Source organism: Triticum urartu, chromosome 5A, assembly GCF_056163025.1.
Source record: "Triticum urartu cultivar PI428250 chromosome 5A, HENAU_Tu73, whole genome shotgun sequence".
Classification (NCBI taxonomy): Eukaryota; Viridiplantae; Streptophyta; class Magnoliopsida; order Poales; family Poaceae; genus Triticum; species Triticum urartu.
In genome coordinates this window covers 673,624,156-673,638,350 of record NC_141877.1, presented here as the reverse complement: position 1 = coordinate 673,638,350, position 14,195 = coordinate 673,624,156, and the positions used below count along the sequence as shown (strand labels likewise).

The following is a 14,195-nucleotide window of genomic DNA, read 5'->3' as shown; positions in this document are numbered from 1 at the left end:
ACGCCCGCGGAACCGCTGCGGCTGAGGCAAATGGTTGGGATTTTGGGGCGCGATTACTTCACGTTGTTACTGCGTGGTAAATGCGGGGTCGTGGGGTCGTGGGCACAGTTAATCCCACGATCCCCACACACCGTCCCCTCGGCTTCGTAGCCCAGGGCTATAAGTAGGGGGAGGAGGGGCGGCTCTGGCTCGCGCTCCCTCCTCTCCCTTTGCTCTTCTCTTCTTTTTCTCTCTTTTTGCCGCTGCTGCACTCCCGCGATATGCCGAAGTGTTGTCGCATTCCATTGTCACCAACCCAGCCTCTCCACCGCGTCGTTGCTCCGTCGGCCTCGATCTTCCATGGCGCGAGAGCGAGCCGGCGACTGGGATGGCTCGAATGTCATTGAAGACCACATCACCTTTCTACGCAACATGTGGCGGTTGCTCGGCGAGGGCTACGTCCGAACGCACGTCCCGCCGGCGTAGGAGATCTCGCAGGCGCCGGAGGAAGGTGAGCACGTCATTTTCCGCTCTCATTTCCTCCGGGCCTTCGGCCTGCCGGTGAGCGGCTTTCTTCGTTCCTTTCTTCAATTCTACAACCTCCAGCCGCACCACCTCACACCGAACACGGTGGTGCTGCTGTCGGTCTTCGTCACGCTGTGCGAGGGCTACCTCGGCGTTCTCCCCACTCTCGAGCTATGGGGGGGATTCTTCTACACCAAACTTTGCTTCTCCACCAAGGACGAGGCGGCTCAGTGCGGCGCCTTTGTCACGGTACAGTGCCCAGGAGCCGGCAACCGCTTCCTGCCCATCGCCTTGATCCAGTCCCTCAAGCTCTGGCAGAAGTCGTACTTCTACATGAAGAACGTCAACCCAGCACTGGAATTCATCAACCTGTCGGCCAATGAAGTCGGCCCGCCAGCCGAGCCTTGCACCAACTTGACCTTCAAGCCAAAGCAACTGTCAGGTGCCTCCACCGCCGTTGTGACCTGACTCCAAGAGATGACGAAATCGGAGGGCCTCAAGGCCACCGATCTGCTGACCGCCTTCGTGGAGCGCCGGGTTCTTCCTCTTCAAGGCCGGCCTTATCTGATCAGCCAGATGAGCGGGCATCGAGACCCGTGCCAACTGAGCACCAAGGAGATGCCGGACACCAAGGAGGTCCGCCTGGTGAACGAGATCACGAACCTCGAACTCTCAGAGTCAAAGTGGTGGTTCGGCAAGTGGCCGTATACCCGCATGCACCCGCCGCCTGCGGTAAGTTTTCCAACTCTTGCTCTCTCCTTCGTCCGCCGGGCTCTTCTTCGCCGACTGACCAGACGGCCATGTTGCATCTTCTTATGACTCAGCCGGCCGCGGACATCCTAGCGCAGGGCTGGGGGTACCTGTCGGACCGGGCAGTGAGTGATGTGGACGACCCCGATCTGGGGGCGGCCGCCATGGAGGCAGATGATGCCACGAGTGGTGGCGGTGGAGCAGGCGGCTCGGGAGGAGGAGGCGGTAGTCACGAGAACTGGCCATACGACGACAAGGAGGACCACGAGCCGCGCCACCCGAAGATGGCGCAGGAGGAGGCGGACGCATCGGCCAAGGCGCAGGCCGATGCCGCGGCGAAGGCCCGGGAGGAGGAGGCGACCAAGGCCCAGGTGGCCGCGGCTGCCAAGGCACAAGCAGGGGGAGCCACAGGTGGCCAGGCTCCATAGCTGGTCATCCCACTAAGATCCGTGCCGCCGGCGCTAGAGGACTTGGCGCCGTCTGGAGAGGACGACAACGACCAACCGGTCATGGAGAGGGAGGGAGGCGACACCGTCATCCCGGAGATGGAGGTGATCCAGAAGACGCCGACTGCCGAGGCTCTGGGCAGTCGGCCCAACGCACCGCCGGTGCCTCGAGTCGGCGGCGAGCCATTCTAGAAAAAACACTTCCATGATGAAACCAGCTGCCAGAAGCTGGGCTATCTCTTCACCAACCATTCTTCTCTTTTCCACCGACAGTAGGTGGAGGGGTTGCTTGACTGGTTTGGCATCTTCTTTGACATGTCACTTGTGCCCGGCGAAATCCGTCGGAACACTGGGCATGTCCTTAGGGGACCATGCGAAGATGTCCCAATTCTCACAGAGGAAATCGACGAGCTCGCTTTCCTATTTGCTATCAAGGTTGGCACCTATGACAGCAAATTTCTCCGGGTGCTCAGGGTCCAAAGGGATCTTCTTAGTTTCTTTGGCCGGTTGGAAGGAGCCCTGGGTCTCCGACTCTTTGGGCTCTGGGGACATGTCCGGCTGCTTGCTGGTCATGGCCACCACCCGGTCCAGGAGCTTCTTCTCACCGGCAATCACAAGGGACTCGGCCAGCCGGCTGCAGGCCGCGGCACAACCGGCCGACTTCTCGTGGTCTCCAGATATCGTTATAATGACCTTGGTTCCTGGCATCTTCATCTTGAGGTAAGCATAGTGTGGCACCGCCATGAACTTGGCCAGAGCCGGCCGGCCCAGGAGTACATGATAAGGGCTTTCGAGGTCCATCACCTCAAACCAAATTGCTTCGCGGAGGAAGTGATCCTTGTCTCCGAAGATGACATCTATCTTGACCTTGCCGATTGGTGAGCAGGACAGGCCGGGCACAATACCATGGAAAATAGTCCAGCTGGGCTGGAGCTGCCTTTCCTTAATGCTTAACTTCTCTATGGTATCGCGATATAGAATGTTGATGCTGCTGCCGCCATCTATCAGAATCCGGGAGAAGCGAGTCGCTTGCCTCTCTGTTGCAAGAGTGGCATCCAGCACCAGAGCGTAGGAGCCCGGAGAAGGCATCACCTCGGGTGGTCAGCCCGGCTCCAGCTGATGGGCTCTTCAGACCAATGCATGAATTCAGGGGCACTTGACACGACGACGTTCACCTCTTGGTGCTGCTGACACCGGTTACGCCGATCGTCTGCCACGCTAGTGAAGACTATGTAAGCACCATGCTCTTCCGGATAATCATCTTGGATCGCACCGATTGCTAGACGGGTGGCCGGCTGCTGGGGAGGCGAAGCCGGTGGGCCAGCAGGCGGTGGAGGCAGTCCTTCTCCCTTGGCGATGCGGACAAGCCAATGGAACTTCCGACTTGTATGATTGGATGGCTTCACACCGCTGTGGAACTTGCAGGGGGCGTTGAGGGTCTGCTCAAAGGAGAAGGCAGGCAACCAGGCCGGCTTGCCGCCTTTCTGACGCTTGGGAAGTGGCTGCCCTTCAGGTTGTTGATCTTGAACTGTCGCCACCTGCCGGCTGGTGGAGGCCAACTAGGGGGCTTTGCGCTTGCTGTCGTTCGGCTGGTGGCACCGACTGTTGTCTCCGGTCGGTGTTCGAGGAGCCGGGGGGAGCACCTTCCCAGAAGTGTCCACTCGGAGCTCCGACTTCATGGAGGAATCGGCAGTGGCTTAGCTGTCTGCTATGATCAGCAGTTCCTCGAGTGTGGCCGGCTCGTCACAGAGAAGCCGGTGCTTGAGTAAGGTGCCCTCTCGGCACCCGGCGGTGAAGTCCTCGATAGGTTGGACCTCAGGCACCCCGTCATAGGAGCTGCGTAGTTCTGCCCACCCGTTAGGTAATCACGGGTGGACTCATTGGGGCCTTCGATGCATAGGGAGAGCTGGCATGGCTTGTGAGGTCGCTTGTAGGTGCTGGTGAAGTTACGGATGAACACTTCGGTGAAATCTACCCAGCTGTTGACGCTGTAGGGCTTGAGGCTGTTTAGCCACGTCTGGGTTGTGCCGTGGAGCATTAGCGGGACGTACTTCACGGCAACACGCTTGTTGTCGTTTGCTATGCTGACGACCGTGGAATAGTCCACCAGCCAATCCTCCGGCTTCACGGAGCCGTTGTACTTGGGCGTGTCTCGTGGGAGCGAGAACCCCTCGGGGAAAGGCTCGTCGCGAATGCGGGGGCCAAAACAACGTGGACCCATTGCATCTTCTTCTTCCAGCACTGGTTTAGTGGCACGCGTTATTCTCTCCGACTCCTTCTCGGTGGCCTAACCGGTCGCCGAGAGTCGGATGATCAACAGGCGGCGGGGAAGCGCACCTTTCTCTTTGAGGAGGCGGCGATGGTGGATCATCGCCCCACCGTTCGAGTGCTCGTGGGAGGCCGTCTTGGTCGCGCTCGATGGTGATGTGAGTCCGGCTGAGGCTGGCGTCCGGGAGGTCACGCCATGCTCTTGGCGAGGGGGCGGATTCTCAACCCGCTGGTTAAGCTCCTCGGCGCAACAGCCGGTTTCTTGCTGCGCAGCAGCCGCGTCGATAAGCTGCCGAATGCGCTCGCTCATGTAGCGACTCTCTTCACCCTTCAGGTGATCCATCTCGTCTGATGCCGCCTGGGCAGCGTGTATGTTCTCCATAGGCGTGGCGTAGACTGGGCGGTCTACTCCAAACATGCCGGCGACAGCGCCGCCTCGCTGCCTGACCGTGCCTGTGCGGCTGGGCCCAGCAGCAGTCGGCGTGCCGCCGGCAGTGCGATCAACCTCGCGTTGGAAGGCCTCAGAGAGTCATCTCATGGTAGCTAGTTTCTTGGCGTTCTCCACGAGTGAGACGCGGCAGGCTTCCAGCGTCTCGGCATCTGCATCTGCCCCAATGGGCGTGGGCAGGTCCCGCATTACCGCCTGCAATGGGTCCTGGCCGGCTCCTCTGGTACCCCCATTGTGGCTGATAACAAGCACCTCTGTGATGGTGCTGCCACCGCTCTCTGTGCGAGGAAGGGGATCGTCGATGACCACCACATTGGTGGGGAAGGAATCGTAAGAAACCATGTCGGTGTCGACAAGCATCGAATCAGTGGAGCCAAACGACTCCAGATCAGTGGCTGGTTCGTTGGGGATGTGAAGCTTGCCGAGAAGGTCGCCGAAGTAGCTCTCGGAGCTGGCTGCACCCGCGTCGGGTGCGGGATCGATGGAGAGGCGAAGCTCGCCAACAAGATCGGCGAGGCTAGCCGCCGCGCAGGCTACTTCCTCATTGCGTAGCACATCGGCGCAGGCACCATCGGGCGAGCCAGGCTAGCTGCGCTCACGAGGGAGGAACAGGGTTCCGTCCAGAATAGATTTCCGGACGACAGTGCACCTATCCCCACGATGGCCGCCAAATTTCGGGGGTGTCGTCCGACATATGCCAAAGGATGGCTTATCATGGAGGGATCTAATAATACGTTGCCGGTCCCAGGAAACGAGATAAGGCACAAACATGCACGCCGGTGAATCTTACCCAGGTTCGGGGCTCCCCTAGGAGATAACTGATAACCCACAAGTATAGGGGACCAATTGTAGCCTCTTTAGATAAGTAAGAGTGTCGAACCCAACAAGGAGCTAAAGGTAGAACAAATATTCCCTCAAGTTCTATCGACCACCGATACAACGCTACGCACACTTAATGTTCGCTTTACCTAGAACAAGTATGAAACTAGAAGTACTTTGTAGGTGTTTTTGGATAGGTTTGCAAGATAGTAAAGAGCACGTAAATAAAAAGTAGGGGATTTTTAGGTAAAGAAGCAATAAAGTTAGTATAGCGAGTGTGGAAAAGTGGTGGTAGGAGTTGCGAAATTGTCCCTAAGCAATTGACTACGTTAGTAGACCGGTAGCAAGTTTTATGTGGGAGAGGCCACTGCTAGCATGTCATCCCTGACTTGGAATTCTATGAAGTTATGATTGGAACTATTAGCAAGCATCCGCAACTACTAACGTTCATTAAGGTAAAACCCAACCATAGCATTAAGATATATTGGCCCCCCTTCAATCCCGTATGCATCAATTTCTATGCTAGGTTGAAGCTTCTGTCACTCTTGCCCTCCAGTACATAGTCATATCAACATAAAACTAACCCTATGATGTTATCCACGCGCGCACTCATATGATGGGCACCAAAGGACAGCAACATAACCACAAGAAAATTAAATCAATCATAGTAATTCATCAACCACCGATAGGACAACAAAAATCTACTCAGACATCATAGGATGGCAACACTGCATTGGATAATAATATGAAGCATAAAGCACCATGTTCAAGTAGAGGGTACAACAGGTTGCGGGAGAGTGGATGGCTGTAGATAGATGGGGGAAGGTGATGGAGATGTTGGTGAAGATGGCGGAGGTGTTGGTGAAGATCGCGGTGATCATGATGGCCCCCGGCAGCGTTCCGGCGCCACCGGAAGCGAGGGGGAGAGAGCCCCCCTCCTTCTTCTTCTTCCTTGACCTTCTCTCTAGATGCGAGAAGGGTTTCCCCTCTAGTCCATGGCCTCCATGGAATGGGAGGGGCGAGAGCCCCTCCGAGATTGGATCTGTCTCTCCGTCTCTCTCTGTTTCTGCGTTTTGAGATTCTGCCCTTTCACCGTTTCTTATATTCTCGGAGATCCGTAACTCCGATTGGGCTGAAATTTTGACACGATCTCTATCCGGATATTATATTTATTGCGGCGAAAGAAGGGCATCAACCTCCTTACGTGGTGGCCACGAGGGCCCAGGGCGCGCCAGCCGCCCTGGGGCGCGCCCCCTGCCTCGAGGCCCCCTCGGTCATCATCTCGCGTTGATTTTTCTTCCCAAAAGTCACATATATTCCAAAAAAAATCCGTCAATTTTTATCCCGTTTGGACTCCGTTTGATATGGATTTACTGCGAAACAAAAAACATGCAACAAACAGGAACTGGCACTGGGCACTGCATCAATATGTTAGTCCCAAAAATAGTATAAAAAGTTTCCAAAAGTATATGAAAGTTGTAGAATATTGGCATGGAACAATCAAAAATTATAGATATGACAGAGATGTATCAACATCCCCAAGCTTAATTCCTACTCGTCCTCGAGTAGGTAAATGATAAAAAAGGATAATTTTTGATGTCGAATGCTACCTAGTATAATCTTGATCATGTAATCTAATCATGGCATGAATATTAAGACATGAGTGATTCAAAGCAATAGTCTATCATTTGACATTAAGATAATAATACTTCAAGCATACTAATAAAGCTATCATGTATTTTTAAAATAACATGGCCAAAGAAAGTTGTCCCTACAAAATCATATAGTCTGGCTATCCTCCATCTTCACCACACAAAATATTCAAATCATGCACAACCCCGATGACAAGCCAAGCAATTGTTTCATACTTTTGATGTTCTCAAACCTTTTCAAATTTCGCGCAATACATGAGCGTGAGCCATGGATATAGCACTATAGGTGGAATAGAATATGATGGTGGAGGTTGTGTGGAGAAGACAAAAAGGGAGAAACTCTCACATCGACGCTGCTAATCAACGGGCTATGGAGATGCCCATCAATTGATGTCAATGTGAGGAGTAGGGATTGCCATGCAACGGATGCACTAAGAGCTATTAGTGTATGAAAGCTCAAACTGGGAACTAAGTGGGTGTGCATCCAACTTGCTTGCTCATGAAGACCTCGAGCATTTGAGGAAGCCCATCATCGGAATATACAAGCCAAGTTCTATAATGAAAATTCCCACTAGTATATGAAACTGATAACTTAAGAGACTCTATATATGAAGAACATGGTGCTACTCTGAAGCACAAGTGTGGTAAAAGGATAGTAACATTGTCCCTTCTCTCTTTTTCTCTCTTTTTTTGGGCCTTCCTTTTTTGGCCTTTCTCTTTTTTCCTTTTTCGTCTGGAGTCTCATTCCGACTTGTGGGGGAGTCATAGTCTCCATCATCCTTTCCTCACTGGGACAATGCTCTAATAATGAAGATCATCACACTTTCATTTACTTACAACTCAATATTACAACTCGATGCTAGAACAAAGGTATGACTCTATATGAATGCCTTCGGCGGTGTACCCGAATGTGAAATGATCTAGCATAGCAATGACATCAAAAAATGGATAAGCCATGAGAACATCATACTAGCTATCTTACGATCATGCAAAGGAATATGACAATGAATGCTCAAGTCATGTATATGATGATGATTGATGTTGCATGGCAATATACCTCGGAATGGCTATGGAAATGCCATGATAGTTAGGTGTGGTGGTTGTTTTGAGGAAGATATAAGGAGGCTTATGTGTGATAGAGCGTATCGTATCACGGGGTTTGGATGCAACGGCGAAGTTTGCACCAAATCTCAAGGTGAGAAAGGGCAATGCACGGTACCGAAGAGGCTAGCAATGATGGAAGGGTGAGAGTGCGTATAATCCATGGAGTCAACATTAGTCACAAAGAACTCACATACTTATTGCAAAAATCTATTAGTCATCGAAAAAAAGTACTATGCGCATGCTCCTAGGGGGTAGATTGGTAGGAAAATACCATCGCTCGTTCCCGACCACCACTCATAAGGAAGACAATCAATAAATAAATCATGCTCCGACTTCATCACATAAAGGTTCACCATACGTGCATGCTACGAGAATCACAAACTTCAACACAAGTATTTCTACAATCCATAACTACCCACTAGCATGACTCTATTATCACCATCTTTATATCACAAAACTATTGCATGGAATCAAACATATAATACTCAGTGATCTACAAGTTTTATGTAGGATTTTATGACTAACCATGTGAATGACCAATTCATGTCATCTCTCTAAATAGATATAAGTGAAGCAAGAGAGTTTAATTCTTTCTACAAAAGATATGCCCAGACTCTAACAAATATAAGTGAAGCAAAAGAGCATTCTACAAATGGAGGTTTTCTATGTGAAGAGAAACACGCAATCCAAACTTCAAATGATATAAGCGAAGCACATGGAGAATTCTATAAAGCCATACTCAAAAGATATAATTGAAGTGCAATGAGCATTCTATAAATCAACCAAGGACTATCTCATACCAGCATGGTGAATAAAAGAAATGTGAAAACTAAATGCAAAAGACGCTCCAAGATTGCACATATCGCATGAACGAAACGAATACGAAAACATACCGATATTTGTTGAAGAAAGATGGGATGCCTTCCAGGGCAACCCCAAGCTTAGACGCTTGAGTCTCCTTGAATATTTACTTGGGGTGCCTCAGGCATCCCCAAGCTTGATCTCTTGCCTCTCCTCTTTCTTCTCACATCGAGACCTCCTCGATCTTCGAAAACTTCATCCACACAAAACTCAACAGAAAGCAAATCACTAGTCTAAGTACTGTTGCCAACCAATTCATATTTTGTTTTTTCATTGTATCTACTGTAATATAACTTTTCCATGGCTTAATCCACTGATATAAGTCGATAGTTTCATCAAAACAAGCAAACTATGCATCAAAAACAAAATCTGTCTAAAACAGAACAGTCTGTAATAATATGAACATTCACCATACCTCTGGTACTCCAAAAATTCTACCAAAATTTGAAAAAAAATAAAAAAAAATTGTATCTAATTACAGTGAAAAAAATTTCAGAACCATTTGACGTTCCAGCAAAAAATGTAAAATCGCGCGCTACAGACAAAGTTTCAGTCCTACACCGTACAAACCAACAAGCATCTAAAACATCCTAAAGGCAAACCTTGGCACATTATTTTTATAATACAATGGAATTTTACAAGGGGATAATTATTTTTGTTGAAAATTTTCTGTAATCAAGATTCACAAAGTTTCCATGAGCATGAACAAAGTTCAAGGAACTCCCCCACTTCAACCATGCTTGTCTCTCTCACTTTCACTTTCCTTTTTGAAAAAGTTTTGGGTTCCCCTCTTTATTTTTTTTGTTTTTAAACTTTATAAAAGCACACAAGAGAAATAAATGACTCTCTAAAACTTCTGGGTTGTCTCCCTAGGAGCGCTTTCTTTAAAGCCATTAAGCTAGGCATATAGTGCTCAAGTAATGGATCCACCCGGAACCCAAGGTATATCAAAGCCAATTTTAATTAATAATGATTTGTAATTTAGTAGTGAGCACAAGATAACATATATCATGTAATGACGAAGTCTTACTCTCTTCCTATGCATTGGCATGTCATAAAAGAACAATTTCATGCACACAAAGTAAAGGCCAATGCATAGTATAAACGGTTTCTTGCAATTTTTTCGTGTTGGAAACATAAAGAGGCGGAGATGTAGTTCCTCTATCATAATAATTGCAAGTAGGAGCAGCAAGCACATGCATATTATATCTATCAAAATCATCATGTGTAATAGTAAAACGGAACCCATCAATATAATCCTTAATAAGGGTAAACTTCTCCGATATAGTGTAGTTGGCAGAATTCAAAAGGATAATAAGACTATCTTACGTGGGTGCAATAGCAACAATTTCATGTTTAACATAAGGAACTATAGCAAGTTCATCTCCATAAGCATAATTCATGTTGGCATCTTGGCCACAAGCATAGCAAGCATCATTAAAAAGGGATATTTCAAGAGAATCAGCGGGATCATAACAGTCATCATAGCAATCATCCTTCGGTAAGCATGAAGGGAAATTAAACATTGTATGAGTTGAAGAGTTACTCTCATTAGAAGAGTTACTCTCATTAGACGGAGATCCGTAAATCCGCTCTTCCTCCTTTTCTTCTTCACTCTCCTCCTTATCTCTTTCATCCAATGAGCTCATAGTTTCATCAATTCCTTTTTCCATAGACTCCTGCAAAATATTAGTCTCTTCTTGGACATCGGAGGAGTCCTCAATATATGGTTTAACATAGGCATTAGAAGCATAATTATCATAACAATATTTAAGTATGGCAAAAATTTTATATTTGTAAAGAGTAGCATCATACTTTCCAATCAAAAAAGCATTTCATAAGCACCCTTAAAAGCAACAAATTGTTCAATTTGTTGAACATCATAGTAATTATAAACACCCTTAGCATACGAAGATACGATTCCATTATCACTAAACTCACATTGGTAGGGAAGGTGTTTCTTAGGGTCTTCAGAACAACAAGTAAAATCATATATTTCACATAAATTCCAAGCATAGCATTGCAAACGATGAATTTGATCCAGTAAAACTTTCCCTTTTTCAGATATGCCATGTCGCACATAACAAGCATGCTCATCTAAAAAATTTCCCTCAACTAAGCTAGTTGGGGTTTCAGCATGAGCACATAGGGATCGAAGATGATCTAAGTAAAAAGCTTCAGGAGTGTGATAGATTTTGAGTGGTTGTTCTACCATTGGTGTAGTAGGTATAACTAATTTTTTGGTATTTTGCGTTTCCTACCCATAAATAAAGATAGAGAGCAACTTAGAACAGCAAATAAAAATTACTTAGTGATAAAGAAAACAGGCACACATGAGAATATTCACCCCACGCTATTGCTCCCCGGCAACGGCGCCAGAAAAAGGTCTTGATAACCCACAAGTATAGTGGATCAATTGTAGCCTCTTTCGATAAGTAAAAGTGTCGAACCCAACGAGGAGCTAAAGGTAGAACAAATATTCCCTCAAGTTCTATCGACCACCAATACAACTCTATGCACGCTTAACGTTCCCTTTACCTAGAACAAGTATGAAACTAGAAGTACTTTGTAGGTGTTTTTGGATTGGTTTGCAAGATAGTATAGAGAGCGTAAATAAAAAGTAGGGGTTGTGTAGGTAAAGAAGCAATAAAGTTATTATAGAGAGTGTGGAAAAGTGGTGGTAGGAGTTGCGAAATTGTCCCTAAGCAATTGACTACTTTACTAGACCGATAGCAAGTTTTATGTGGGAGAGGCCACTGCTAGCATGTCATCCCTCACATGGAATTCAATGCACCTATGATTGGAACTATTAGCAAGCATCCGCAACTACTAACGTTCATTAAGGTAAAACCCAACCATCGCATTAAGATACATTGGTCCCCCTTCAATCCCGTATGCATCAATTTCTATGCTAGGTTGAAGCTTCTGTCACTCTTGCCCTCCAATACATAGTCCTATCAACATACAACTAACCCTATGGTGTTATCCACGCGCGCGCTCATATAATGGGTACCAAAAGACAGCAACATAAACACAAGAAAATTAAATCAATAATAATAATTCATCAACCACCGATAGGACAATGAAAATCTACTCAGACATCATAGGATGGCAACACATCATTGGATAATAATATGAAGCATAAAGCACCACGTTCAAGTAGAGGGTACAGCGGGTTGCGGGAGGGTGGACCGCTATAGATAGATGGGGGAAGGTGATGGAGATGTTGGTCAAGATGGCGGAGGTGTTGGTGAAGATCGCGGTGATGATGATGGCCCCCGACAGTGTTCCGGGGCCACCGGAAGCGAGGGGGACAGAGCCCCCCTCCTTCTTATTCTTCCTTGACCTTCTCTATAGATGGGAGAAGGGTTTCCCCTCTTGTCAATGGCCTCCATGGCATGGAAGGGGCGAGAGCCCCTCCGAGATTGGATCTGTCTCTCTCTCTCTTTGTGTTTCCACGTTCTGAGATTCTGCCCTTTCACCGTTTCTTATATTCCCGGAGATGTGTAACTCCGATTGGGCTGATATTTTAACATGATCTCTATCCGGAGATTATCTTTCTTGTGGAGAAAGAAGGGCATCAACCGCCTTACGGGGTGGCCACGAGGGTCCAGGGCGCGCCTGCCCCCCTGGGGCGCGCCACCCTGCCTCGTGGCTCCCTCGGGCCTCATATCGGGTTGATTTTTCTTCCCAAAAATCACATATATTCCAAAAAAATCTTCGACAGTTTTTATCATGTTTGGACTCTGTTTCATATGAATTTACAGCGAAACAAAAAACATGCAACAAACAGGAACTGGCACTGGGCACTGGATCAATATGTTAGTCCCAAAAATACTATAAAAAGTTGCCAAAAGTATATGAAAGTTGTAGAATATTGGCATGGAACAATCAAAAATTATAGATACGACGGAGACGTATCAATAACACCCCTAGTCCTGCTCTGCGGGGTCTCCGCATGATCACTCGAGCAACAATGGTGACCACAAGTTTGCTCCTTGAGCTGTCTCTCTAGAGGCGGGAAAAGAACAAGGATAGCCCTAGCTTCCTCTCCCTATATGTGTGGGTGAAATGAACTAAGGGGTTAACCCTTTGCATGGGTGCCCTGGGGGCTTTATACACTAGTAGAAAACAGGGTTTGGTCTGGGCCGTGTCAGCCCATTAGTCCCGGTTCAGTCCAGAACCGGGACCAATGTGGGCATTGGTCCCGGTTTGTGAGCCCAAGGGGCCGGCCGGGCCACGTGGGCCATTGGTCCCGGTTCATCTGGACCTTTTGGTCCCAGTTGGTGGGACGAACCGGGACCAATGGCCTCGCTCCTGGCCCACCACCATTGGTCCCGGTTGGTGGCTTGAACTGGGACCAAAGGCTCCCCTTTAGTCCCGGCTCATGTCACCAACTGGGACCAATGAGGTGCCTATATATACCCCTCACTCGCGAGCAGAGCACCCAGTGCTCTGTTTTGCTCTGGCCGAGGGGGAGAGGGCTTGGTGGTGCTCTAGCTCACCTCCTATGCACACAAGGTGTTCGATGCAATGCCCGAGCCATACTACTTAACCTTTCTCCTCTGCAAGCTCGACCTCCAACCTCCATTTTCCATAATATTTGTCTAGGTTTAGCGGTCCGTCACGCCCCGTCCCCGTCTTCACCGCCGTCGATCACCCGCACCGAGCTCATCGCCGGCACCACCGTGGTGAGCCTCTTGTTCTTATCTTCTTTTTGAAAGGAAAAATATTCTTACTTGTATGTTTACATAGATACTTGTATTATTTTCTTACTTTTATTATTGCATCCTATATAGTGCGATGGTTTTGGTATCCGCCCCCGTCGGCCCTCGTCCTGTCTATGATTCGGATGTGGTATATATATTATCTTTATAACTATTGGTTCATTTATTGTTTATGAAAATTATGCCGACCAACGTGACATAGATTTTATTTATGTAGGATGTATGTGAATCGGAAATGCCAACCGACCATATTGTCGAGAGGTTAAATTTAGTTGAAGAAGAAAACAATTTGTTGAAGGAAAAAATAAAACAAATTGAGGAGAAGATGATATTGGAGATGCATGTTGTGGATGTCGTCGATGATCACAAGATCAAGATGGATGCAATGCGGTTGAAGATTAGAAAGATTAGAAAATATGCCATTCATACCGAGGCTTGGTATCATTATGCCGTTGGATCAATTGTTACCTTGGTTGCGATTATGATCGCATTTGTTTTCGCATTGAAATGTTTTACATAGTTTCAATGTATGGTTTAATTAATTAGATGCTCTGGAGAGATATATGTTGTTAGATGAGAACTATGTATGCACTTTGGTTTTAATGTGATGATGAAC

General features: G+C 47.9%; 1 protein-coding gene across 1 annotated transcript; it reads right to left on the bottom strand.

Annotated features, from left to right (window-relative positions):
• Window positions 1–2,120: 2,120 nt before the first annotated feature.
• Window positions 2,121–2,789, bottom strand: LOC147973976 (uncharacterized). Its single transcript, XM_087524861.1, has 2 exons — window positions 2,505–2,789; window positions 2,121–2,414 (listed from the first exon to the last, which is right to left on the bottom strand). Exons 1-2 carry the CDS (start codon window positions 2,787–2,789, stop codon window positions 2,121–2,123), a joined length of 579 nt encoding a protein of 192 aa, XP_087380987.1.
• Between the last annotated feature and the right edge of the window lie 11,406 nt (window positions 2,790–14,195).

Bases quoted from the DNA above. Each gene is read 5' to 3' on its own strand.
- LOC147973976 (XM_087524861.1), bottom strand. From the start codon at position 2,789: ATGCCTTCTCCGGGCTCCTACGCTCTGGTGCTGGATGCCACTCTTGCA. The intron at 2,415-2,504 runs GTGATGGACCTC...GCTTACCTCAAG, and splicing joins GCGAAGCAATTTGGTTTGAG to ATGAAGATGCCAGGAACCAA.